This window comes from Osmerus mordax, chromosome 12, assembly GCF_038355195.1.
Source record: "Osmerus mordax isolate fOsmMor3 chromosome 12, fOsmMor3.pri, whole genome shotgun sequence".
Taxonomy (NCBI): domain Eukaryota; kingdom Metazoa; phylum Chordata; class Actinopteri; order Osmeriformes; family Osmeridae; genus Osmerus; species Osmerus mordax.
The window spans coordinates 7,785,437-7,811,747 of NC_090061.1; the positions used below are offsets into that span (position 1 = coordinate 7,785,437).

Sequence of the window (26,311 nt, forward strand, 5' to 3'; positions counted from 1 at the left end):
TAGTGAGTGTGTGTGTGTGTGTGTGTGTGGACACTCACAGAGGGCCTGGGAGGACTTGCCGTCCAGCACCTTCAACTCCTTCACCTTCTTCTTCTGGGACTGCTTCACCTCCTCTCCCTCCATGACCTTAGCTGTGGAGAGAGAAGGAGAGGAGGGGAGGGAGAGGAGGTGAGGGAGGGAGTGGGGGAGGGAGTGGGAGGGAGAGGAGGGGGGGAGGGGGGAAACAGAAAGAGGAGAACACAGAGCTTACCGTTAGAGGTTTGACTTCCAAATGAGGATTCCTGAAACTTCACTTTTAGAAGAACACAGAATAAGAGTTAGGGGGGGGGGGAAAGGGAAAGTGAGACAGAGAGTGGGAGAGTGAGGGGGGGGGGAGAGAGAGAGAGACAGGGATAGACTAAGGGAGATAGGCCGTGAGTAAGTAAAGCTGACTGGAAGTGCGATATTGATCGAGAGAAATGGACGGAGGGAGCGAGAGAGAAGTGGACATACGGAGCGAGGACGAGATGGAGATAGAAAGTGACAGAGGGAAGGACGGCCTTTATGTCTCCCACTCTCCTGCGGGGAAGTCTGCTTGTGTGTGTTGTGGGGGGGGGGGGGGGGGGGGGGGGGGGGGGGGGGGGGGGGCAGTGGTACTGTGTTATTGTGTTGGCAGCCCTGGGGTATATGGGGGGGGGGGTAACATCACTCCACTGATGGGGCAGGCGGGGACATGACGTCACATGGGGTTATTGTGCACATGGTGGGGAATGGAGCTGGACACGTCAGCTCAGGGTGTTCAACACTCACACATCTCTCTCTCTCTCTCTCTCTCTCTCTCTCTCTCGTATACTAGTGGTCTCACTCTCATTCAGCCCTCAGGGTGTTCAACACTCACACACATCTCTCTCTCTCTCTCTCTCTCTCTCTCTCTCTAGTAGACTAGTGGTCTCACTCTCATTCAGCCACAAACTATAGGGACATGGTCACAAGCTTCCCTTCTGGGTGATGGACAAGCACACACAAACCTAGAAATGATGCCCACACAGAGAGAAAGGTAGAGGCTGCTGGGAAACCTGAAGGACTGTTCAGTTCACAATAACAACACTGATCTTTACCTCCAGTCTGTTCCTCCTCTCATTTTCTCTCTCGCCCCCCCCTTCCCCTCCTTACTTTCTCCAAGTCTGTGATCCATTTATGTCTGTCTGTCACTTAATGGGACGTAAAAGGGATGCAACGTAGAGATCATGGTATGGCCATGATACATTTACATTTAGTCATTTAGCAGACGCTCTTATCCAGTGCAACTCACAGTAAGTACAGGACATTCCCCCGAGGCAAGTAGGGTGAAGTGCCTTGCCCAAACCACAACGTCATTTGGCACGGCTGGGAATCTTCTGATTAATAGCCCGATTCCCTAACCGCGCAGCCATCTGACACACAAACACAAAGTGTGCCTACAAAAAACATCAACCCCTTTTTACTTCCTGGTTGCCCTTTCTGTCAACAGTCCTCCACCTCTGTCCTGTTCTGTCAATGAGCAGTATTAGTTTACTGCAGCATATGGTCTGTGCGTCCCTCTCACAAACAAGCATGTACACACACACAGTCCGGAACAGTCCACTCTTTGCTAGAGACAGAGTCTGTGACAAGCAGTAAAACACAGTCCATCCATGCACTAAAATAGATTATGGTCTGTGTGCGTGCGAGAGAGGCCCCTGTTAATGAAGACTGCTCTCTTAATGAGCTCCTTATCTCTTATCAGCCTCTAACTCTGTTTATATAATTCTATGAGTATCTTTGTCTCTGTACCATCATTATGTTCACCCAAAGTGCCATTTATAAATGTATGCTGTAATGTCTCCTGTCTAGTTGTAAACACCATTGTGTCTCTCACACTCAGATGTTCCTCTAGAGAACAGGAGGAACAGCAGGACATCCACGCTGACACACACACACACACACACACACACACACAGCTGCAAGGTCGTGCACAAACAAATGACAGGAGAGATGAAGGAGGTATGTGCAGGGACAAGGACAATGTAATGCTGCACAGCATCATAGCACACTTTAGAGAGAGGAAGGAGAGAGAGAGAGAGAGAGAGAGAGAGAGAGAGAGAGAGAGAGAGAGAGAGAGAGAGAGAGAGGAAAGAGAGAGGAAAGAGAGAAAAGAGAGAGGAAAGAGAGAGAGGGATGAAAAGAGAAAGAAATGGATAGAGACAAAAAAGGAAGTACTGACAGGAGATTAAAAACAGGTGGACAGACACACACACCACCAAACCAGAGAGGAAGACTCCACTGGATATACTGGGTTAGGACTCATGTCATCTAGTACATTGTAATCCAAAATCACATAATCCTGTTAGTCAGGACCTGAGCATCATGTCACTGGGTCAGTGTGTGTGTGTGTGTGTGTGTGTGTGAGAGATTGAGCCAGAGAGTGACGATGCATGAGTGGGTGTGATCTCCTTTGTTCCGGGTTAAAGAGTCTGCTGGGCTCCAGCCAATTAGAGAGGAGCAGAGCAAATGGCTCAGCTATGATGACATCATCAGTGATTCATAAAATGGGTCCTGTGCTGAGTGTAAAATGGCTGCTCGCCGGTTCCCACGCACGCACACAAACACACACACCTCTCATTTGTTGGCCTATGGCACCCCTAGTGGCCTGCAGAGTCACTGCACACATTACACTGAGTCACTGTGGGGGGACAGGGGAGGAGAGGTGCTGACAGAGCATGAACACACTCACCCACACACACACACACACACTCACACACACACACACACACGCAGTATTCACCCAGGCATGTGAAGTGGTCACAGACACAAACACATTTAGTTTTATAGTACAAGCTGATCCACCCTCTGCAGCACAAAGACAAAAGACCCCCTTCCTGAACCCCAAACTACTCACACCCACTTCATGTCTGGTAACACTCCACCCCCCCTACCCCTCTCCCCCCTCCCAAACCCTCCAAGCCCCTTGCCTCTATAACAGCTGTTTGACTCTGAGAGACAAACGGGTGTGTGAGAGAGAGTGTGATTGTGTGTGTGTGACTGTGGCTATGGGTAAGGACAATACACATGAAACACAACCAAACAAAAATACTTCCAATTCCTCATGTCTTCTGCTTCTAATTAAGCAGGAAAGAGCAGGGGGGGGGGGGGGGTGAAGGAAGAGAGTGCAAAATCCTGCAATCTCAGTCTGTTTCTGTGAGCGTGTGTGTGTGAGCTTGCACAAAGAAGAGACTGTTTATCAGTCACCAGCCCAAACACTGTCCTTCACTCCCCCTCATCCTCCCCCTCCTCCCCCATACTCCTCTCTCACTCCTTAAAAGGCTAGAATGTGTTTGAGGAGGTGATGGGTCGCCAGGCTCAGAGAGAGAGAGAGAGAGAGACAGAGAGAGAAACAGAAAGGTGAAGGAGACAAAGTAACAGAAAACTGGTGCTTCGGGTTTCTGCACTAAAACCCAGATTAACACACAGGTCCACACAAGCCCATCTAGCACAGGCCAACATATTAAAAAACTCCCTTTTTCTTTCCTTTCATCTAAGCTCTTCTCTTTCATGCCCTCTCCTCCCTGTCATTCGCTCATTACCACTCCCTGAATGTGGGACAGGGTTATTTTTACTGCTTGAAAGCTTACAGATGACGAACTCCATTGAATCTGTATGGAGTTGGGGAGGCCCTCTACTGGCTACAGAGGAGGACTGCGCCCTCAACTTTATATAACATTCATCCAGCTTTTTTCCATTGGACATTCTTGAATGCTGAGTTTCCCCCCAAGCTGAGGGTTTGAGGAGAGGGTTTTGGATTTCACTGAAAGAGCCTTGCGGTGGTCGACACACACGTTTGGGAGTGCAAGGAGAACTCCTTTTAACATGCTGAAGTCACTCCCACACACACACACACACACACACATACAGCAGTGATTTGTTGGCATCATATTGAACTTTATAAACCTAATTCAATACAGTTTAGGTCTTGTTCTACCCATTTTCTAAGAACTCGCTGAAAGTGTGTGTTTGTCAGAGGAGCACAGAAAGTGTATGTTTGTCAGAGGAGCACATGGTGTGGAGACAGGAAGGAGCCAGAGGAGGGGGGGGCATGAGGTCTTTGTCTAAACTTTGACCAGAAGGACAGAACTAAGACAGACAGAAGAACAGCTGATGACTTGGTCCCTTTAAACTTTAAATGTCCACGTTATGTCAAAGACTGTGTGTGTGTGAGCGTGTGTGTATGTGTGTTGAGAGAGAAAGAATAGGAGGGTTTCCACGGTAACCTCCGACTGAAAGAGCCCCTTTATCCTGTTTGTTTTTCTGAAAGGAAGCAGGGAGAATGGATTCCTGGCAGTGTGTGTGTGTGCGTGCGTGCGTGCGAGAGCCAAGCACCAGATGGCTGGGTGCGGCCGAGGGGAGGGGGGAAGGAGGCAGGATGTGGGCGGGCCAGGATGAGGGGGAGGGCCTGGGGGCGGGGTTTAGACTGTGCTCACTTGCGCTCCCCTGGTGCATGGAGAGTGTAAGTGCAGCGGTGGTGTTCTCCACTACCTAACCCCAGCATCAGCAGGTCCCACATGCTGCTGAAGGATAGAAACACCTCAGAAACACTACCTAACCCCAGCATCAGCAGGTCCCACATGCTGCTGAAGGATAGAAACACCTCAGAAACACTACCTAACCCCAGCATCAGCAGGTCCCACATGCTGCTGAAGGATAGAAACACCTCAGAAACACTACCTAACCCCAGCGTCAGCAGGTCCCACATGCTGCTGAAGGATAGAAACACCTCAGAAACACTACCTAACCCCAGCATCAGCAGGTCCCACATGCTGCTGAAGGATAGAAACACCTCAGAAACACTACCTAACCCCAGCATCAGCAAGTCCCACATGCTGCTGAAGGATAGAAACACCTCAGAAACACTACCTAACCCCAGCATCAGCAGGTCCCACATGCTGCTGAAGGATAGAAACACCTCAGAAACACTACCTAACCCCAGCATCAGCAGGTCCCACATGCTGCTGAAGGATAGAAACACCTCAGAAACACTACCTAACCCCAGCATCAGCAGGTCCCACATGCTGCTGAAGGATAGAAACACCTCAGAAACACTACCTAAAACCAGCAGAAGATCCTTAACATGCCTTAACAAGATCCTCAAGCATTCTAGTGTATCAAAACCATTTTTAATACTATATATTATTTGTTTAATCTTTATTTAGTGCATCTACAGTCTGCCTCTACAGTCTGTCTGTCAATCAAGATTGTGAAGTCTTAAAGCTAAACACTTAACTGTTTTAAAAAGTGGCTCTAAAAAAGGACATCATGAGAATGACACTTTAAATAAGAGCCAACATTCAATTTAAGACTAATAGTGAGACACAAGACATTGAGATGCGTTGCGTTCTAAAACAAAACTGCAACAATGACAACAATCCCAAAAGTCTACAGAAAAACCCTTCTTTTGAATCATCAGTGTATATGCATCATTCATGCAATCAGCGTAGTGAGTGTGAAGTTGCAGTGTCCAGACATATGTCGGTGGTGAAGATCGTGATGTGTGGAGCCACAGTGCCCTCCACTGGCCGTATAGCGGTACTACATGTACGGTACACCAGAGCAGAACAACAAGTACACACCTGCCTTAGTGTATATCTCCCTCCAACGCTCACTTAGAGTGACCCTGAGAGTTTATCAGAATGTGTGTGTGAGTGTATGTATGTATGAGCCAATTCTCCCAGGGCTGTGCTGACCTCTCTCTGCTCCCTTGGCCGTGAAGGTCTGTAATGATGACGCACGTACACACACACACACACACAAGGCTTCATTGATGAAGTGTGCGCCCACACACACACACACACACACACACACACTGCAGCTCGGCCTGCATTGCTGATAAGGTGCTACAGCTGACACACAGACACAGACTCACCTTGAACTCCTATCCGCACTGCCTGAACCACACAAACACTTCATAAATCCCCTATTCAGACGCACAAATAACAGCCCCCCCCCCATACACAGGCACACACGCACTCACCGACCTACACACACAATCACCACCACCCACACACAAAGCTCACCCACCCACCCACTCACCCCCCCCCCACATATCCTCCCTTCCAGACAGACACCAGGAGGCAGGTAGAGGTGAGCTGGAAGACTCGCACACTCACACACCGGCACTGCTTATTAAATCAGTCTTATATGAGACTCCCTCCCTGAGACACAGCCAAGATTTACAACAGCAATTACACCTGCTAATTACTAGAGAGAGAGGAGGAGGACAATACTGGAGGAGAAAGAGGGGGAGGGAGGGAGAGATGGAGAGGGAGGGAAAGGACAGATGAGGGAGAGACAAACTATGATGCAGGGGAGGGAAGAGGGGGGGGAACTATGAGAGTGGGCAGAGAAAGGGTGGGCACAGAGAGAGACAGGGAGAGAGAGAGAGAGACAGAGATACAGAGAGAGAGAAAACGACAGTGAGAGAGGAAGAACAACAAAGGGGGAGAGCACACACAAGAAAGGAGAGAGACAGAAAGAGAGAGACAGAAAGAGAGAGACAGAGAGAGAGAGAGAGAGAGAGAGAGAGAGAGGCAGAGAGATGGAGAGGAGGCGAGCGCGGCGCTACAGAATGAGGGATGTGGGAGTGTCGGGCAGGAGGAGAGGAGAGGAAGGACAGTAAAAGGTTGAGATAGAGGGGGCCATAAAAGCAGACAAACAAAGGTGACTCGAGGAGAGGGATGGAGAGAAAGCGAAAGGGTATAAAAGAGGGAGGGAGGGAACGAGAGGGCAAACGAGTGCGAGGGAGCTACGTGCGCAAATGTGTCCACTTCTCATCCACTTCACTTTGTGAGTGACCTTGAGTTGCACACAATCACAGACTCTCGTTGAGTCTCACACCCACACACACCCACACACACCACCCACACACACACACCCACACACACCACACCCACACACACACACACCCACACACCTCTGACTCGTTCGTTCCAAGACCCTGCTTCACACCCCGGAGAGCTCTGACAAACCCAAAGCAACCTGTAGGGGGGTTGACACACCTTCTACCCTCAACACACACACACACACACACACACACACACGTGTTGGTGCAAAGTGTGAGGTTGGCAGTGGATGTCCTTGATGTTGCTTTGGCCTCCATGTCGTGTGTCTCCCTCTAGGGGTGGGATGGAGGAACTGACTCACTGGCCAACACTTCCTCACCACAATAACATGGTACAAACCACGTCTCTCTGTATCTGATTAGGGCTTGATGAACTCCCTCACACGACACACACACACACACACACACACACACACACACACAGCGCCCTGAGGAGAGCTGGAAGGGAGGCCTTGAACTTCTGTCACTCTCAAATATTCATCACTGCCTTATGGAGAGATGACATAGACAAGGGGAGGGGGAGGGGGCAAGATGGAGGGGAACGACTGAGAAAGAAAGGTGATTGAGATGGAGGGGGCATGAGAGACCGAGAGAAAGAAAAAGAGAGATGGAGAGAAAGAGAGAGAATGAGAGAGATGGCTGCTTTGGTGTTATTCAATGCGTTTGGTGGAATGCAGTGGTGGCATTGAAATGGAGTTGACATGAAGCTGACCCCCTGAGAGGAGGGAGGGAGGGGGGAGAGAGGAAGATGAAAGGCAGAGAGATAGGAACAGGGGTGCAGAGGACAGTGAAGAGCTCATCGGGAGAGGAGACAACACTCTGCTCCTGTCTCCATCCATCCATCCGCTTGTCTTTATCTGTGCTCCAGTGAGAAGGACAAAGGAAAGCACTTTCACTCCCTCCCTGCCTCCCCCTGTCGCTGATCCCCTCCCGTTCTCCCCCTCCCTCGGATTGCCTGGCGGGCTTGATTAGCAATCGTGAGATGCCCGCACGATGGAAAGCAGACTGGCACTCTCACACACACACACACAGTGTGTGTGTGTGAGAGGCGGGAGGCCAGTTCCACTGGGCTCTGTGGGCCCCTGGGCTGTGCCTGCAGACAACATGGGAGGGGGAGCTCTTTCAAATGTCACCAACTGCTTGCAGGACACACACACACACACAGGCACGGATACACAAGCACAGACACACACTGGCACACATGTACAGACTGGCAAAAACACAAACAGACACACTGGATGAGATGCACAAGCTGGAGCTCGATGTGTAGGAAGAAGGCTTCACATGTCAGGGCTTCTGTGTGCCAGATGGGGTGTGTGTGTGTGTGTGTGTGTGTGTGTGTGTGTGTGTGTGGGGGGGGGGGGGGGTAACAAACAGAGGGAAGGGCTAGAAGAGAGGATGACAGGTGAGAGACAAGAACAGACAGATGAGGGATGAGGAAGAGAGAAAGACAGACAGCCAGGTGAGAAAGGGAAAAGACAGAGGTTAAGAGGTGGATGGATGAAAAAAAAAGCATGACAGGGATGGAGACGAAGATGAAAAGGAGAAAGAGAGAGATAGAGAGGGAGAGAGAGAGAGGTGAGGAGGAGGACAGTTCTACTGAGACTTGGCCTTAATCAGAGGGATTAGCCTGTTGGGTCTGTCTGCTAGGGCCATGAGGACGCACATGCGCATGCAAACGTGCACGTGCGCACACACAGACACACACACACACACACACACACACACACACACACAGACACAGACACACACAGACACACACACACACACACACACACACACACACACACACACACACACACACACACACACACACACACACAGACACAAACACACAGACAGACACAGACACACACTGATACAGACACACACAGATACAGACACACACAGATACAGACACACACAGATACAGACACACACACACAGACACACAGACACACACTGATACAGACACACACAGATACAGACACACACAGATACAGACACACACAGATACAGACACACACAGACACACACACACACACACAGACAGACACAGACACACACTGATACAGACACACACAGATACAGACACACACAGATACAGACACACACAGATACAGACACACACAGATACAGACACACACAGATACAGACACACACAGACACACACACAGACAGACACAGACAGACACACAGTAAAAAAGTGGCTACCAGAATGACTCTGGCCACAGGTTGGCCAGATTGATGGAAGGGGTCCCAACATACCCCCATGAAAAGAGAAACAAACATCTAAACAGAGACAGTGAAACATGTAAATCCCTCTGAAAACATCTGTCTCGAAAAAATCCTCGAAGGAATTGGCCATAATCTCTCTCACACACAAGCGTACACACACACACACACACACACACCTAATCCGGACATGTGCTTGCTGACCCACACTGGGTGAAAGGATGGGTTTTCAATCAGGCGGCAGAGTGAGTTTGGAAAGAGGACAACAATCAAGCAGAACACACTGAGGTCCGGACAACCCCCCTGCATGTGAACAAGCTGCTTTACAGCACACACACACACACACACACGCCTTACAGTCCGTCTCTATGCTAGGCCCTGACCCGAGTGCACAGAGCTCTTGTATCCTGTGGTTATTTGTGTGTGGTTGTGTGTGTGTGTGTGTGTGTTCGCGCATGTGCACACCACACCTGTGTTTGATTTCAGAACTGAATGAAGAGATGGAGGGAGAGAGATATATAGGGAGAGAGAGATAGGGCAAGAGGGAGAGATGGGTAGAGGGAGATATAAGGAGAGGGAGGGAGAGCCAGATAGGGAGAGCTGTGGGCCTGCTCTCATGTTGTCTCACGGCTCAGTGAGTGTGTCAGTCTGTGTTCAGCCTCACTGAGGAGCCACTGAGAGCTGGCAGCTTTATTAAAATTTAACCCTGTATCTAACCGCTTGTCACACTCACACACACACACACACACACACACACAGAGCATAGGTACGGATCATCGTATACACACGACCATCCTTATGGTGCAAGGATACACACACCATCCGTAAATTCACTCCAACACACACACTTTCTCAGAAGTGATTTCAGGAGATGAGAAGCGACGGAGCATAAAACACCACACAGACGGAGTAAAGAGAGGATGGAACCTCTCACACACAAACACACACACTTTATGGATATGAGCCACAAAAAGCACACAAGGGAGCGAGTGGATTTCAAAGAGTATCAGCCTTGTCTTTCATTCTCTGATCCTCTTCTAAATCTGTCTATCTTTCTTCCAATTCCCTCCTTCCCTCTCCCTCCCTCCCTCTCTCACCCTCAATGCCTCTGTCCCCGTTTCAGTCATCTTCAATGTCCTTCTCTTTCATCTCTATCCTTCTCCTTCACTCTTCCTCTCTCTCTCTCTCTCTCTCTCTCTCTCACTCTTTCCTGTCCACCCCTCTCTCTCTCTCTCCCCCACCCCCCCCCGCTGTCATCGTATATCCCTCTCATTCTCTCGCTCGCCTTTGCTACCTCCCCTGTCCATCCTCTGTTTGCCATCTCCTGTTCTCTCCTTCTGCCCTTCCTTCTTCCTCTGTCTGAACTGTCTGTCCTCCTCTCCCCCCCACCCCCTCACCCCCCCTCTCTGGACTGTACGGAACGGAGGGGGTTCTGCTCTGAGGCCTTGGTCTCTTAATTAAGAAGCAGGGAATAACGAGGCCGGAGCTAACGAGGTCACACACACACACACACAGATGACACATAGGAACACCAACTTGCTGAGTGCTATGTGCGGGCACACACACACACACACACACACACACACACACACACACACACACACACACGTCTTCCACCTACTCTCAGATCAACACACCCAATCAGAGGCAGACCCCAGGGCCTAACCCTATGGGGCCAAGACTCAATCAGCTAGCACAATCAGAAACGGAGCAAACACACACACACACACAACCACCTGCCACACACACACCCACATGTTCCGCGCACACACAATAAGCCAGAGCTGATGGAGGAAGAGAACCATGATATTATTCTGTCTGTTCCTCAGCTAGGCACCCCCCCACATCCACCCACCCACCCCCGCACCCTCACGTGTGACGGAGAGGGCTGGGGGAGGGGGGCGGCTGGGGGGCTGGAAGTACACCGTGTTGCTATTTTGAGAGCGTCCGTTCCCAGTGAAGGTGACTTTGGGCTCTGCGAAGCGGTAATTGGGTACACATACAAATGCCTTTTTCTCTCTCTTTGCCACGTTCAGTCCTAATTCGCTCTCCTTCTCCTCCCTCTCTTCCTCTCTGGCGAGGCCCCGAACCTGATTACATTTCCCAACACAAGAGCGAGGGGGACGGAGAAAAGGAGAGAGACAGATGATTGACTAGAAAAATGTAGACAGAGAGAAAGAGCTGGGGCCCGGATGGTGGGGGTTATAAAAAATAAATAAACTAATGCTCCCACCTCGCCTATACATACGTACATGCACAAACACACACCCATCTCATTTACTCAGTGGGGGAGAGGAGCAGAGCAGAGGAGAAACAGAATGTCAGTCTCGCTGTCACCCTGCTCTTTCCTCCAGACACACACACACAAAGACAGACACAACATCTCATTTCCTCAGACGAGTGACACTTCCCCTCTCTTCCCCTGCTCAGGAGTTGTGGTGATAAAATTAGAACTCCTTCATCTGCTTCTCTCTCTCCCTCAGTGACTGGGCAAAAGGTAAGGACTGGGGGGATAGAGAGAGAGAGAAGCCAGAAAGGGGGGGGGGGAAGAGAGAGAGAGAATGAGGTAGGGACAGAGGCAGAGAAATGGATAGGTAGAGAGAGAGAGAGAGAGAGAGAGAGAGAGAGAGAGAGAAGAAAGGACATGACCAGAATCCAAACAAGAGACGGTAAACGAGAGATGGTCTCTTGGGAGTCTAATCGCCATGACAACCCTGCCCTCTTGTCTCCTCCACTGTCCGGAGGCTGACTAGAGGACAACCTTCCTGGACCTTAGCATCGACACACACACACACGGACATATCGGTAGTTAAAGAGTAGATCAAAATGTCCAACTTTCTCCCTTCTTCTTAGGTATTCTAGAATCAGATGCTGAATTCATTAATTGATGAAAAAAAAATGAATTTACAAGATGAACAAGTGTGCATCAAAGTCTATCGGCAAAAAATATATAAAGTGTCTGTGCATGTGACTTTCACCAAGAGTGTGTGTGTGTGTGTGTGTGTGTCTATAGGGACGGGGTAGAGGGCCCACAGAGTATAATTAAAAGAGAGAGAGTCCTTGGAAGGAACGGACTGCAGCAGAAAACTAAAAAAAGAAAGAAAAAGAAAGGGAGAGGAGGAGGATGGTAGCACTGACCTTTAGAGGGAGAGAAAGATAGAAAGAAAGAGAAAAAAAGCTGAGAGAAAGAGAGAGAAATGTATGAGAAGAGAGAGGTTAGGTGATTAAATTAAGTAAACTGAATGGAATATAGCCTGCATACTTAAGCAAGACAGGAAAGGGGGGGGGGGGGGTGAGAGTGGGGAGGCGAGGAGAGAAAGTGGAAGGAGAGTAGAGAGAGGGGGAAAAGGAGGAATGAGAGAGAGAACGATGGGGATGGATCGTAAACCGAAACCTACAGGGACACAATGATACGACTGTCTGACAGCAGATGTCAGGAGGAGGGAGAGGATGAGGTAGAGAGAGATGAGGGAGGGAGAATTGGGATTCTCTGAAGCAGAGAAGCAACGTACAGAATGGATATCATCCCCATCTCCCCACAGGAGGGGAAGAGAGGCTTAGGGTCAAGTCATGTGTGTGTTTGTGTGTGTGTGTGTGTGTGTGTGTGTGAGCAGTTGTAAAATCTTGCCCTTGAGCCAACCTTGACTGCTGTTTCACTCTGGTGAGGCTTTGTGTTCAAATGAACACACTCTCACTCACTTTCTCTCTCTCTCTGACACATACACACACACACACACACACACACACACACACAGTAGTATAGCAGGTATAGTATAGTAGTAGTATAGTAGTATAGCAGGTATTGTAGAGTCGTACAGTAGAATATCAGGTGTAGTACAGTAGTATAGCAGTTGTAGTACAGTAGTATAGTAGTATAGCAGGTATAGTAGGGTAGTATAGTAGTAAAGCAGGTCTAGTAGAGTAGTAGAGTAGTATAGCAGGTATAGGCCTAGTACAGTAGTATAGCATTTGTAGTATAGTATAGCATGTATAGTACAGCAGTATAGCATGTATATAGCATGTATAGTACAGCAGTATAGCTAGCCTCCCATCTCAGAACAGGTCAAAAGTCACCATCAGGTTCTCTCTCCCAAGTTCTCCCTCTCATCTCTCTAACTGTCTTCCTTTCTGTCTCTGTCTGGATTTCTCCTCGAAACACAATTTTACCATCACACCACCAGCCAAGGACTGCACCCCCCACCCACCCCCTGCATACCTCTCTCTCTCTCTCTCTCTCTAGTGAGTAATGGCGTGAGCGAGGGATGGTGGCAGAGAGCTATAAAAGTGTAATTTGCTCCATTTTCCTCAGGAAACCAAATTGACTTTCTCTCCTCCGTAACAATCTGTTAACATTCAGACAGCCAGCTCGGCAGACAGGGCATTACACACCCACGCCTGCAACTAATGACCCTCACACACACACACATGCACAGACACAGACACGTATAGATGTATACACTAACACACACACACACACACAATTGCGGGGACACACCGAGCACAATGACGCACACACATTTGCTTCAATTCAGCCAGTAATGGACTGAGAAAGTGAAAGAGAAAACGAGAGAGGGACAGAGAGAGAAAGAGAATCGAGGAGGAAAAATGGAACATTGGAACAAATTCTCAGAGTATAGTGGATAGGCATGTTTCTTAGAATTAAATTTGTTTTTTTTCCAGATTCTCTCTCTCAAAAACTCTCTCCAACAATTTGTTTCAACCCCCTGCCTCTCAAGCTCCCTCCCTCATCTCTCTCTCTCATCCATTTCCGCCTCTCCTCTCGGCGAGCTAATAGTTCCCTCCTTTGTTCTTGGGGAACAGCGGGGGGAACAATGGCGGAGTTCGCCCGTCGCCGTGGCGACAGGCGTGAGAACAGAAGCGAGGGGAGGATGTGGTTGTTAGCCGGCACCGGGTTCCGATCGCCTCGCTAATTACACTCGTCTCCATGCACACTGCAATTAAGCCCTGTGCGCATTCCGCCGCGCTCAGAATACCCGCCACCGCCACACACACACACACACACACACAAACGCAACCACTCGCAAACACCGGAGTGAGAGAAAAAGATTGGAAAGACAGAGTGAGAGAGACAGGAAATAAGGGAGAGAGATATTTTCAAATGGCTATTGTTGGCAAGTGCATAGTTCTAGAAGTTCATTAAACTTCCTACACGTTCACATCCTCAGAAATCTCCTGCAATCCTCAACCTGGCTGATTAGTGCTGATTGGCCTGTAGAACGGTACTGCATGCTGCTCATCATGTGCTGGGGAGGAGGAGCAGCACTCGAAGACAGACTAGACCAGCAGATAGGAGCCCTCAAGAACCATACGACACACAGACAGACAGAGACAGACAGAGAGACTGCAGACAGACAGAGAGAGAGACAGAGAGGCTGCAGACAGACAGACTGACAGGCTACAGACAGACAGGCAGAGACAGACAGACAGACAGGCTGCAGACTGGATCTCAGTAAGGGTGATAATAGTAATAATCATTGTTGCTTTTGAAGGAGGAATGAGAGATGAGGGACGGAGACGACAGAGAAGGATGAGGGGGTGGAGAGAGAGAGGGAGGGAGGGAGGGGGAGGTAGAGGGAGGGGGAGAGAGAGGGAGGGAAAGGTAGAGAGAGGGAGGTAGAGAGGGATGGAGAGGTAGAGAGAAGGAGGTAGAGAGAGGGAGGTAGAGAGAGGGAGGGATGAGGGAGGTAGAGAGGGAGGGAGGTAGGTAGAGAGAGGGAGGGATGAGGGAGGTAGAGAGAGGGAGGGAGGGATGAGGCAGGTGAGAGAGGGAGGGAGGGATGAGGGAGGCAGAGAGAGGGAGGGAGAGATGAGGGAGGTGAGAGAGGGAGGAAAGATGAGCTCAGCAACTACAACTCTGCTAAAGCAATGAACGTCAGGGTTCCTCTCAAAGCAGATGAGATGAATTGAGGCCGATAGTTATCTGTCGTGTGTGCCTTAGTCAGTGTCTGTAGGCAGAGCGTGACTGAGGCCTCATTCACACTGAACGCTATCCATACACCATCTCACACACACTTCACCCAGTTTCTAAACTCCTGCACTGTGTCTGGTGTTGGACTCTTCTCCAGATTATACATCTCTTTTTCTCTCTCACTCACTTTCTCGCATTTTCTCTCATTGCGATGATCTCCTCTCCCCAGATAAAGGGGTTTAACTTCAGACAAATTAGCACAGTGGGGAAACAGGAGGGAGGGAGGGGGAGGCGAGAGGAAGGATTGAGAGATGGAGAGATTTAGAAAGACAGGATAAGCTCAGTTCCAGGTCACACTGTATCTGTCACAACTTAACTTCTGATGTTCAGCACCCCCACCCATCTCTCTCGCTTTCTCTCTCCCTCCACCCATCTCTCTCTCTCTCCCTCCACCCATCTCTCTCCCCCTCCATCCTTCTCTTTTTCTCTCCCTCCATCCTATGGCTCATGCCTCATTACTTTCTCAATCTCCTTTTCAACATGCCACGTCAAACCCCCTCTACTTCTTAATTCCTCCCTCGCCCTCCATATCTCCACACATCCGATCATCCCTACCTCCACCTCCCTCGCTCTCTGCCTCCACCTCCTTCCCTCCCCTCTGGCCCTCCAGCTCTGTCTGCTATCCGACACTCCCTCCCTCCCTCCCTCCGTCCCCCCTCCTCCGTTAAGAGGCGACCCGGGAACATGTGTTCTACTCGCTCTCCCTCAAGTCTCCTCTATAATTCATGCTGTTTAACGCTCACACAAGCTCCACACAAGCATGTGCGCGGGAGACGGGACACCATAGTGACGGGACACCATAGTGACGGGACACCATAGTGACGGGACACCATAGTGACGGGACACCATAGTAACGGGACACCATAGTGACGGGACACCATAGTGACGGGACACCATAGTGACGGGACACCATACTAACGGGACATCATAGTGACGGGACACCATAGTGACGGGACACCGTACTAACGGGACACCATAGTGACGGGACACCATAGTAACGCTACGCTTCAGCAGGTGATGAAAGGGAAGTAGCAGAACGAGAGCTGTGAGGGTTAACACGAAACGAATGCTGACACACACACACACGCACACACGCACACAAACGCACGCGCTGACTGGCTGCTGAGGAAGATGAGGAGTGAAAGAAGTCACATTAAACAGCAAACTCGTCCTGTTTTGCGTTCGTACCCCGAGTCCATTTTCATAATGCATTAAAACCACCAGTCAGACGGAGACAGAGAAGAGAGGAGGGAGGGAGAGAGAGATGAAGGGAGGGGAAGTAGACATCCAAGTAATCTAGGGCTCGTGGATGGAGCCAGCGTAGAAAAGGAGAGAGATAACGGCAGCGGGAGCAGAGGAGAAAGATGAGAAGGGAGAGATAGGGAGAAGGAGAGGCTGGCAGACACAGACACGCCATCTGAAGAGATGGAACGATACATGAAGAGAGCAGGGGGGGGAGGGGGGAGTTGGAGAAAGTGAGGGAGAGAGAGAGATGGTGATTGTGCTGATTTTGTTTTGCCTCTGGTGAGTGCATGCACGTGTCTGTGTGTGTGTGTAATTGTTGACAGGGGGCAGAGGGTTCTCCGTTTCAGCACTAGCGGGCTGATTAAGAGTTTGGGGCGAAATGGCCACGGGCCACAACTGCCCTTGTTATCATGACCCAGTGGGCCAAAACACACACACACACACAGTGTGAATCATCCTAACACAGGCCCAGACAGCCGGGCTGGACTGCAGCAAACCCCTGGGGGCAGAGCTGAGCCTTGGACATGCTGTCCAGCCCTGCTGAAACCATCCTCCAGCCCTGCTGAAACCATCCTCCAACCCTGCTGAAACCATCCTCCAACCCTGCTGAAACCATCCTCCAACCCTGCTGAAACCATCCTCCAACCCTGCTGAAACCATCCTCCAACCCTGCTCCAACCCTGCTGAAACCATCCTCCAGCCCTGCTCCAACCCTGCTGAAACCATCCTCCAACCCTGCTGAAACCATCCTCCAACCCTGCTCCAGCCCTGCTGAAACCATCCTCCAGCCCTGCTGAAACCATCCTCCAACCCTGCTGAAACCATCCTCCAACCCTGCTGAAACCATCCTCCAACCCTGCTCCAACCCTGCTGAAACCATCCTCCAGCCCTGCTCCAACCCTGCTGAAACCATCCTCCAACCCTGCTGAAACCATCCTCCAACCCTGCTCCAGCCCTGCTGAAACCATCCTCCAGCCCTGCTGAAACCATCCTCCAACCCTGCTGAAACCATCCTCCAACCCTGCTGAAACCATCCTCCAACCCTGCTCCAACCCTGCTGAAACCATCCTCCAGCCCTGCTCCAACCCTGCTGAAACCATCCTCCAACCCTGCTGAAACCATCCTCCAACCCTGCTCCAGCCCTGCTGAAACCATCCTCCAGCCCTGCTGAAACCATCCTCCAACCCTGCTGAAACCATCCTCCAACCCTGCTGAAACCATCCTCCAACCCTGCTCCAACCCTGCTGAAACCATCCTCCAGCCCTGCTCCAACCCTGCTGAAACCATCCTCCAACCCTGCTGAAACCATCCTCCAACCCTGCTCCAGCCCTGCTGAAACCATCCTCCAACCCTGCTGAAACCATCCTCCAACCCTGCTCCAACCCTGCTGAAACCATCCTCCAACCCTGCTGAAACCATCCTCCAACCCTGCTCCAACCCTGCTGAAACCATCCTCCAACCCTGCTCCAGCCCTGCTGAAACCATCCTCCAACCCTGCTGAAACCATCCTCCAACCCTGCTCCAGCCCTGCTGAAACCATCCTCCAACCATGCTGAAACCATCCTCCAACCCTGCTCCAGCCCTGCTGAAACCAGTAGGTCCAATCTGCTCCAGCCCTGTTCCAACCCTGCTGTAGACATACTCCAGCCCTACTAGAATAAGCGCAAGATTAGTTAGGACATCTAACCCTGTGTGGCTTGTCATTTTTGCCTGAACACAGTAATCCAATATTCCAGTGAGAGATAGAAGGCGTTTCCATGTGTGTGTGAGAGACAGACGTACTGTGCTGTAAAAGCACTAAAAGCCTCAGCAGCCACGCACTAAATCTTTTATAGAACATTAATAAAAACAATATCATTACTGTCTGCTCTCTCAACACTCACACACACCTCACCGCTTCTGGCAGCTGCATGTGTACATACACACATATACCTCTGTGTACATGTTACCTATCCCCTTCTCCCCGTCATCCCTCCTTCTCATCTCCTCTCCCTGCCTCACTGTTGTTCTGTGGCTAGCCTGTCTCTGTTTTCCCCTTTGTGTGACAGGTTGTTTCTAAAAATGGATGGGTGCCCGCGCGCGCACACACACAAACAAAGATAGGGAAGGATGGAAGTTTGAAAGTAAGAGAACAGAAGGAGCCACTCCAGCAACATCTGAATGTATTCAGTCTGGGAAACGATGCACGGTGATTACATATCACACACACACACACACACACACACAGACACACATCCAAACATAACAACCCCCCACACACACGCACACAGTTCTACAAGCACACACACACAAACACACCTGCATCTCTATTCAACTACTCAAACAAGAGGGGGGGGGACACACACACAAAAGCCTGCCGTCAGGATGACAGAGAGACTTTACACAGAGCACTGACAGGATGAGAGAGACAGGACGAGAGAGACTGAAACAGGGAACATGAGAGAGAAATAGGGGGAGAGAGAACTGAAAAGGCAGACAGAAAGAGAATGAGCGAGAGAATGAAAGAGGAAGCATAAGGGAGAGCGAGTGGGGGAATGAAATACAGACAGGAGGCGCGAGAGAACGAAAGCCTGCAGACCTTCAAAAGAGCGGGTAATGGAGGGAAGAGAAGAGATGGAAGTGAGAGAAAAGGTGGGCAGGAAGAAAGGGCTTCTGAATATGCTTCATACGCAGAGAAAATGAGAGTGACAGAGAGTTGTGAAGAATAATACATGTGGCGGAGAGAAAAAAGTGTAAGAAGAATGAAAAAGAGAGAGGGAGAGGGAGAAAGAGAGAGAGAATGCGAGACGAAGACTATTTCTCTTTCTGCTTAGTTCAGTATAATCCTCACCCTAAATTTACTCCGGTGAAGGGGTGTGTGTGTGTGCGTGTGTGTGTGTGCGTGTGTGTGTGTGTGTGTGAGGGAGACAGAGAGAAAGCCAGCAAATCACACAGATAACATTACACTGTAAATTCCTAATTAATCCGCCTAAACTGGATTAGCGAACGGAGCAGGGCATGACAACGTCAGTATTCCCCCCATGCCCCAATAACTCTGTGTGTGTGTGTGTTTTATGTCACTTGAACTCTTTCTGTTCAGATCTCCACAGGGTTGCCCTCCGTCTCTGATGTTGGGAAATGAAGATGGCGGAGTTGTGGGTCCTCAATGAGCAAAGGACACACACACCTATTTCCCCAGACCACGGGTCTGTCACTGCTTATGAATTATTGTTTGGAGAGGAGGCCTAGTCACATTAGTCTCCACACAGTTTAACTGTGGACCCTGAGGGGAGTAACACCCCCCCCCCCCCCCTGCCTGGCAGAGTGACCCGACACTCCCTGTGGGCACAGTGACCTAGCTGGTGTCAGTGATAAGGACTACAGCCTCCTCTCACATGAACTACTCCAGCCCCGGGGGTCTAGAATCCGGGTCCCAGCACAGTGTCCTACACCCTTCTGGTACCTGGAACACAGGCTGCTCTGTCTGTGATAGTGTCCGTCTGAACAAAGGACTCAAACCGCAACGGATGGACAGGAAAGATGGAAGGAGAGATAGAGAGATAGAGAGAGGAAAGAAAAAGAGAGATGGAGGGATGAAAGTAGAGGAAGAACAAAGTAAGAGTGGAAGACGGAGAGAAGGGAAGTGGAGATGTAATGACGTGTGGTGGGGGGGGGCTGAAGAGAGAGGAGGACAGGGAAAGGGAGGAGAAGGTGGGGATGATGAAACAATGGAGAGAAGGAGAGGGGGATGAATTAGCATGGCTTCCTGCCTCCTGCAGAGCTGGGTGGTGCTGCTGCTTGAAGTGCCATGCAGTATTAACCAGCTGGGGTCTGGGGGGCTCAGTGGAGAATAACACTCTGACTCACTGACACACACAGACAGACAGGCAGACAAGCAAGCAAAGAGACTAGAGAGACACACAGGAGAGGAGGCCTGGAGAGGGGCAGACAGGGGCAGGCAGACAGGCAGAGAAGCAGGCCGACAGACAGACAGACAAAGCTTGGGGTATGTCATGGAGGCTGATGAGAAGGTGGACTGTAAAATGAGTGTAAAGAGAGGGAGAGATGCTGTGGAGAAAGAGAGGGAGGGATGCTGTGGAGAAAGAGAGGGAGGGATGCTGTGGAGAAAGAGAGGGAGAGATGCTGTGGAGAAAGAGAGGGAGAGATGCTGTGGAGAAAGAGAGGGAGGGATGCTGTGGAGAAAGAGAGGGAGAGATGCTGTGGAGAAAAGAGAGGGAGAGATGCTGTGGAGAAAGAGAGGGAGAGATGCTGTGGAGAAAGAGAGGGAGAGATGCTGTGGAGAAAGAGAGGGAGAGATGCTGTGGAGAAAGAGAGGGAGGGATGCTGTGGAGAAAGAGAGGGAGAGATGCTGTGGAGAAAGAGAGGGAGAGATGCTGTGGAGAAAGAGAGGGAGAGATGCTGTGGAGAAAGAGAGGGAGAGATGCTGTGGAGAAAGAGAGGGAGAGATGCTGTGGAGAAAGAGAGGGAGGGATGCTGTGGAGAAAGAGAGGGAGAGATGCTGGAGTGGGAAGATAGGGAAGCGCCAGAGGAGAGCAAAACGGTGTCAGGAGGATGAGGTGCTAAGATGCCTGCTGTGATGTGCTCTCCTCCAGTCTCTCCTTCCATCTCTCTCTCTCTCTCTCCATTCCACCATTTCTCAGGGGAGAGAGAGGAGAGAAACGAGAGGATGACACAGAGTGTATGAGACAGAGAGAAGCAGGCATTGGTCCCAACTTGCCCTATGACTTTCTTACATGAAAGGCCTGCACACACACACACCCACGCACCTCCCTGCCTGTCACAGTGTGTGTGTGTGTTCCACAGGCTAGCAGTGTCTCAGATGTAAAGGAACATTCATACACAGGAAGCTGTCACAGCAAGATCCTTCAACCTGGCCAGCCATCCTCTCTCTCCCTCCCTCTCTCCTTCCTTTCTTCCCTCACGTCTTCCTCTTGTCTGCCTCCATTATCTTCATCTTTCCTTCAACCTCCATCTATTCCCCATCTCCCTCATTCTATCACTCCTCCTTTCTTAATCCTCCTCTCATTCAATCTGTCCTCTGTCACAATGGTTATTCCCTCCAAGTCCGCTCCTCTCCCGTCTCCAGAACCTGAATCTCTCCACGTCTCTCTCCATCCCCACACCCCAAATCTCTCCACGCCTCTCTCCATCCCCACACCCCAAATCTCTCCACGCCTCTCTCCATCCCCACAGCCCAAATCTCTCCACGCCTCTCTCCATCCCCACACCCCAAATCTCTCCACTCCTCTCTCCATCCCCACACCCCAAATCTCTCCACTCCTCTCTCCATCCCCACACCCCAAATCTCTCCACTCCTCTCTCCATCCCCACACCCCAAATCTCTCCACGCGTCTCTCCATCCCCACACCCCAAATCTCTCAAAACATCCCTGCGGCTCTCTGCCCCAGATCCTTCTACCCATTTCCCCTCCAGCTCTTCATCTTTTCACCCTCCCCTCAATCTCATCTCTACCTCCGCCGCCCCCTTCTCATCCCAGTTTCCATTTACCTGCCAGACATAGTGGTGAAGTTGTCTCTCTGTGCCGTTACGGAACCAGCATGCACGCACACATGCACGCACACGTGCACGCACACGTGCACGCACACGTGCACGCACACGTGCACGCACACATGCACGAGCACGTGCAGGAGCCTTCATTCAGTCTCCATATAAGTATCTCCCTCTCTGTGGGTTTGACACGGAACACACTTTAGATGGTCACATTATTGCTGTTCAGACTGACAAGGGCTGGAAAGGATAATGGACACACACTCCAGGTGTGAGACATGCTCCGATACACACACACTTCCTAAAACAAAACGGATCTCGGGGGTAGACTTGACACTCTGAATGTAACACACACACACACACACACACACGCTCCTGTTGCCGAGGTTCACCCATTAGTTGATCCTGGTGGATGGAGTGATGATCGCATGGGGAACGGAGAGATGAAGGGAAGGAGAGGGAGAGGTGGAGGAGGAAAATGGCCATGCATTATTGAACAGACAGAGTGAAGTTTTTAGGGATAAATGTAAAAGCGTGGTTAGGGACAACCTCCCCCCTCTCGCCCCCCTCTCCCTCCTCCTCCTCTCCATCACTCCCTTGTGAGGACTGGCTACATCTCTTATTCAGCAGGGAGGTTAAAAATTCAAAGCTTAAGGGGGGGCGGGGGAGCGGGGGAGCGGGGGCGGGAATGAGCGTACCTGAAAATTGACAAAATGAACGAATGTCTTTAGGGACTTTCTCAAGTGCTAATCTGGAGACTCCGAGCACTTTGATTAGGACCCGGGGGAGGGGGGAAATGGGGGGTTGGAGAGTGATGAAGGGTGGGGGGGGGGGGAGGGGAAAGGAAATGAGAGAGACGGGAGGGACAGAGAGGAGGGGAGAGAGAGCACATTTCCATGCTGCGCGGGCGAGCGGTGGGCATCAGCGTGGTGAAAAATGCAGGTGCCTGCAGGGCGAACCAGTACGTCTCATCTGGAACACGACACACACACTGGTACTGAGTAATGGAGCAGGGCTGGACACACACACACACACAGGGTAAGTAGTAACAAAAGAGGGTGAAACGACACACACACACACACACACACAGGGTAAGTAGTAACAAAAGAGGGTGAAACGACACACACACACACACACACACACACACACACACACACACACACACACACACACACACACACACCAAGGCCAGTTTTTTAAAGGTTGCAAATGAAGGTCAGAGCGGTGCGTGGCCTACCACACCAGCCTCAGTAAATACCATGTCTGGCTTAAATGCCACTGGGCCACAAAGCAGTGAGTACTAGAGAGCTGCCTGAGGGCACCACGCTCACACATGCAGGCATACAGTTAGGTCCATAAGTATTTGGACATTGACACAATTTTCATCATTTTGGCTCTGTATACCACCACAATGGATTTGAAATGAAACAATCAAGATGTGCTTTAAGTGCAGACTTTCAGCTTTAATTTCAGGGTATTTACATCCAAATCAGGTGAACGGTGTAGTAATTACAACACATTTTATATGTGGCCCCCCCCTTTTTAAGGGACCAAAAATAATTGGACAAACTAACATAATCATAAATCTAATTGTCACTTTTAATACTTGGTTGCAAATCCTTTGCAGTCAATGACAGCCTGAAGTCTGGAACCCATAGACATCACCAGACGCTGGGTTTCGTCCCTGGTGATGCTCTGCCAGGCCTCTACTGCAACTGTCTTCAGTTCCTGCTTGTTCTTGGGGAATTTTCCCTTCAGTTTTGTCTTTAGCAAGTGAAATGCATGCTCAATTGGATTTAGGTTAGGTGATTGACTTGGCCATTGCAAAACATTCCACTTCTTTGCCTTAAAAAACTCTTTGGTTGCTTTCGCAGTATGCTTCGGGTCATTGTCCATCTGCACTGTGAAGCGCCGTCCTATGAGTTCTGAAGCATTTGGCTGAATCTGAGCAGATAATATTGCCTGAAACACTTCCGAATTCATCCTACTGCTTTTGTCAGCAGTCACATCATCGATAAATACAAGGGAACCAGTTCCATTGGCAGCCATACATGCCCACGCCATAACACTACCTCCACCATGCTTCACTGATGAGGTGGTATGCTTTGGATCATGAGCAGTTCCTTCCCTTCTCCATACTCTTCTCTTCCCATCATTCTGGTACAAGTTGATCTTGGTCTCATCTGTCCATAGGATGTTGTTCCAGAACTGTACAGGCTCTTTTAGATGTTTTTTGGCAAACTCTAATCTGGTCTTCCTGTTTTTGAGACTCACCAATGGTTTACATCTTGTGGTGAACCCTCTGTATTTACTCTGGTGAAGTCTTCTCTTAATTGTTGACTTTGACACAGATACGCCTACCTCCTGGAGAGTGTTCTTGATCTGGCCATCTGTTGTGAAGGGGTTTTTCTTCACCAGGGACAGAATTCTTCTGTCATCCACCACAGTTGTTTTCCGTGGTCTTCCGGTGTTGCTGAGCTCACCAGTGCGTTCTTTCTTTTTAAGAATGTACCAAACAGTTGATTTGGCCACACCTTATGTTGTCAGCCTAACGATGGCTTGCTTCACTGATGGTGACAGCTCTTTGGACTTCATATTGAGAGTTGACAGCAACAGATTCCAAACACAAATACAATACTTGAAATGAACTCTAGACCTTTTATCTGCTCCTTGTCAATGAAATAACGAACTCCCATTATGAGGGAATAACATACACCTGGCCATGGAACAGCTGAGCAGCCAATTGTCCAATTACTTTTGGACCCTTAAAAAAGGGGGGGCCACATATAAAATGTATTGTAATTCCTACACCGTTCACCTGATTTGGATGTAAATACCCTGAAATAAAAGCTGAAAGTCTGCACTTAAAGCACATCTTGATTGTTTGATTTCAAATCCATTGTGGTGGTATACAGAGCCAAAATGATGAAAATTGTGTCAATGTCCAAATACTTATGGACCTAACTGTACGTGCTCAGACCGTACGGTGGGCTAGGAGTGGGTTTGCGAGCTTGACTCCAGAACGCCTTAGCTCTGCTATCTTGTCATCATCCCCTTTGAAGATTTCCTTCTCTTTTTCCAATTTGTATTTATTTATTTATTTCCCTTATTCCCTGCCATTGGTGGCATCAAAGTTGATGGCGAGGCCATGAGTGTGTGTGTGTGTGTGTGTGTGTGTACTATCCCCTGGGGACACAGGCTTATAATGAGAGATAAAAACAGGCGTTGGGAGGGGAGGGGAAGGGGGGGGGGGGCTGCCACTAGCGCCAGGCGGGGTATCGGGGCAGGCCACCTCCGTCTCTCCCACTTCCTGCCTGCCTACACCTCTGACTGCCTCTTTCTTCTCCTCTCTCCTCCTCCGCTCCGCTCCCTCGTTCCTTCTCGATTCACTTGCTTCTAAACATAGGACGCGGACATCTCGAACGCGCAAATGGCGTCTTGTCTAGCGTGAAACCTGCCCCAGCGTCACTAAGACACCCTTGACACACTTACACACCACAAACACACACACACACACAAACACACAGGAGTGAAAAACAGGTTTACAGAAAGACAGGAGGAGGCGGAAGAGAATCAGCCGCTGACAGAGCGGGGAGAGATAGAGGAAGGGAGTGGGCGGAGGTGTGGAGGTGTGCATACATCTCTCTCTCCCTTCATCCCTCCATCCCTCGCTCGTCTTTCTAAAGCCAGATGCTAATGCGGCCTAGCTCTGTGAAAGAGGCGCTGGGGATGGTAAACAGTGTGTACTTAGCATCCGTAACGAGCTTTCAAACACATTACTCCATCCAGCTAATTAAGCACACACACACACACAAGCGCTGTGTCTGTCGTAAGGGCGAGAGTGCTGGGAGACCAGATGGGTGCTGGGACGGGCTCCATGGTCGCCAGCAAAAGAGAGCGAGAGAGGGACAGAGAGGAGGAAAAGAGAGACAGAGAGGGAGAGGAGACGGGGGAAAGCGGGATAATCTCCGGGAAGAGAAAAGGCGAGGAGAGATTAAGCGCACAGTGGGAACTGGGCTGTTGTGGTGGCGACGAGGACGGTGGCGACGGCGGCAAGCAGCGAGGAGGGTACGCTTCATTAGCATGAGAAACAGACAGAGCGAGAGGAGGAGGAGAGAGAGGAGAGATGAGGAAGGAGAGAGGAGAGATGAGGAGAGAGAGAGGAGAGATGAGGAGCAAGAGGAGAGATAAGGAGAGAGAGGAGAGATGAGGAAGGAGAGAGGAAAGATGAGGAGAGAGAGAGAGGAGAAATGAGGAGAGATGAGGAGAGAGAAAAGAGATGAGGAGAGATGAGGAGAGAGAGGAGAGATGAGGAGAGAGAGAGGAGAGAGATAGAGAGAGCAGGAGAGGAGAGATGAGGAGAAATGAGGAGAGATGAGGAGAGATGAGGAGAGAGAAAAGAGATGAGGAGAGGAGAGATGAGGAGAGGAGAGATGAGGAGAGAGAGGAGAGATGAGGAGAGAGAG

The 26,311-nt window shown here is 50.2% G+C and overlaps 1 protein-coding gene across 1 annotated transcript in view; it reads right to left on the reverse strand.

Annotated features, from left to right (window-relative positions):
- The window catches only part of LOC136954540 (protein diaphanous homolog 1-like), a 60,110-nt gene that overhangs the window by 298 nt on the left and 33,501 nt on the right, over positions 1 to 26,311 (reverse strand). The window contains exons 19-20 of the mRNA XM_067248165.1: positions 10,977 to 11,193; positions 39 to 131 (exon numbers count right to left, since the gene is read on the reverse strand). Coding sequence (XP_067104266.1) covers positions 39 to 131; positions 10,977 to 11,193 — 310 coding nt within the window. The remainder of the gene's footprint in view (positions 1 to 38; positions 132 to 10,976; positions 11,194 to 26,311) is intronic.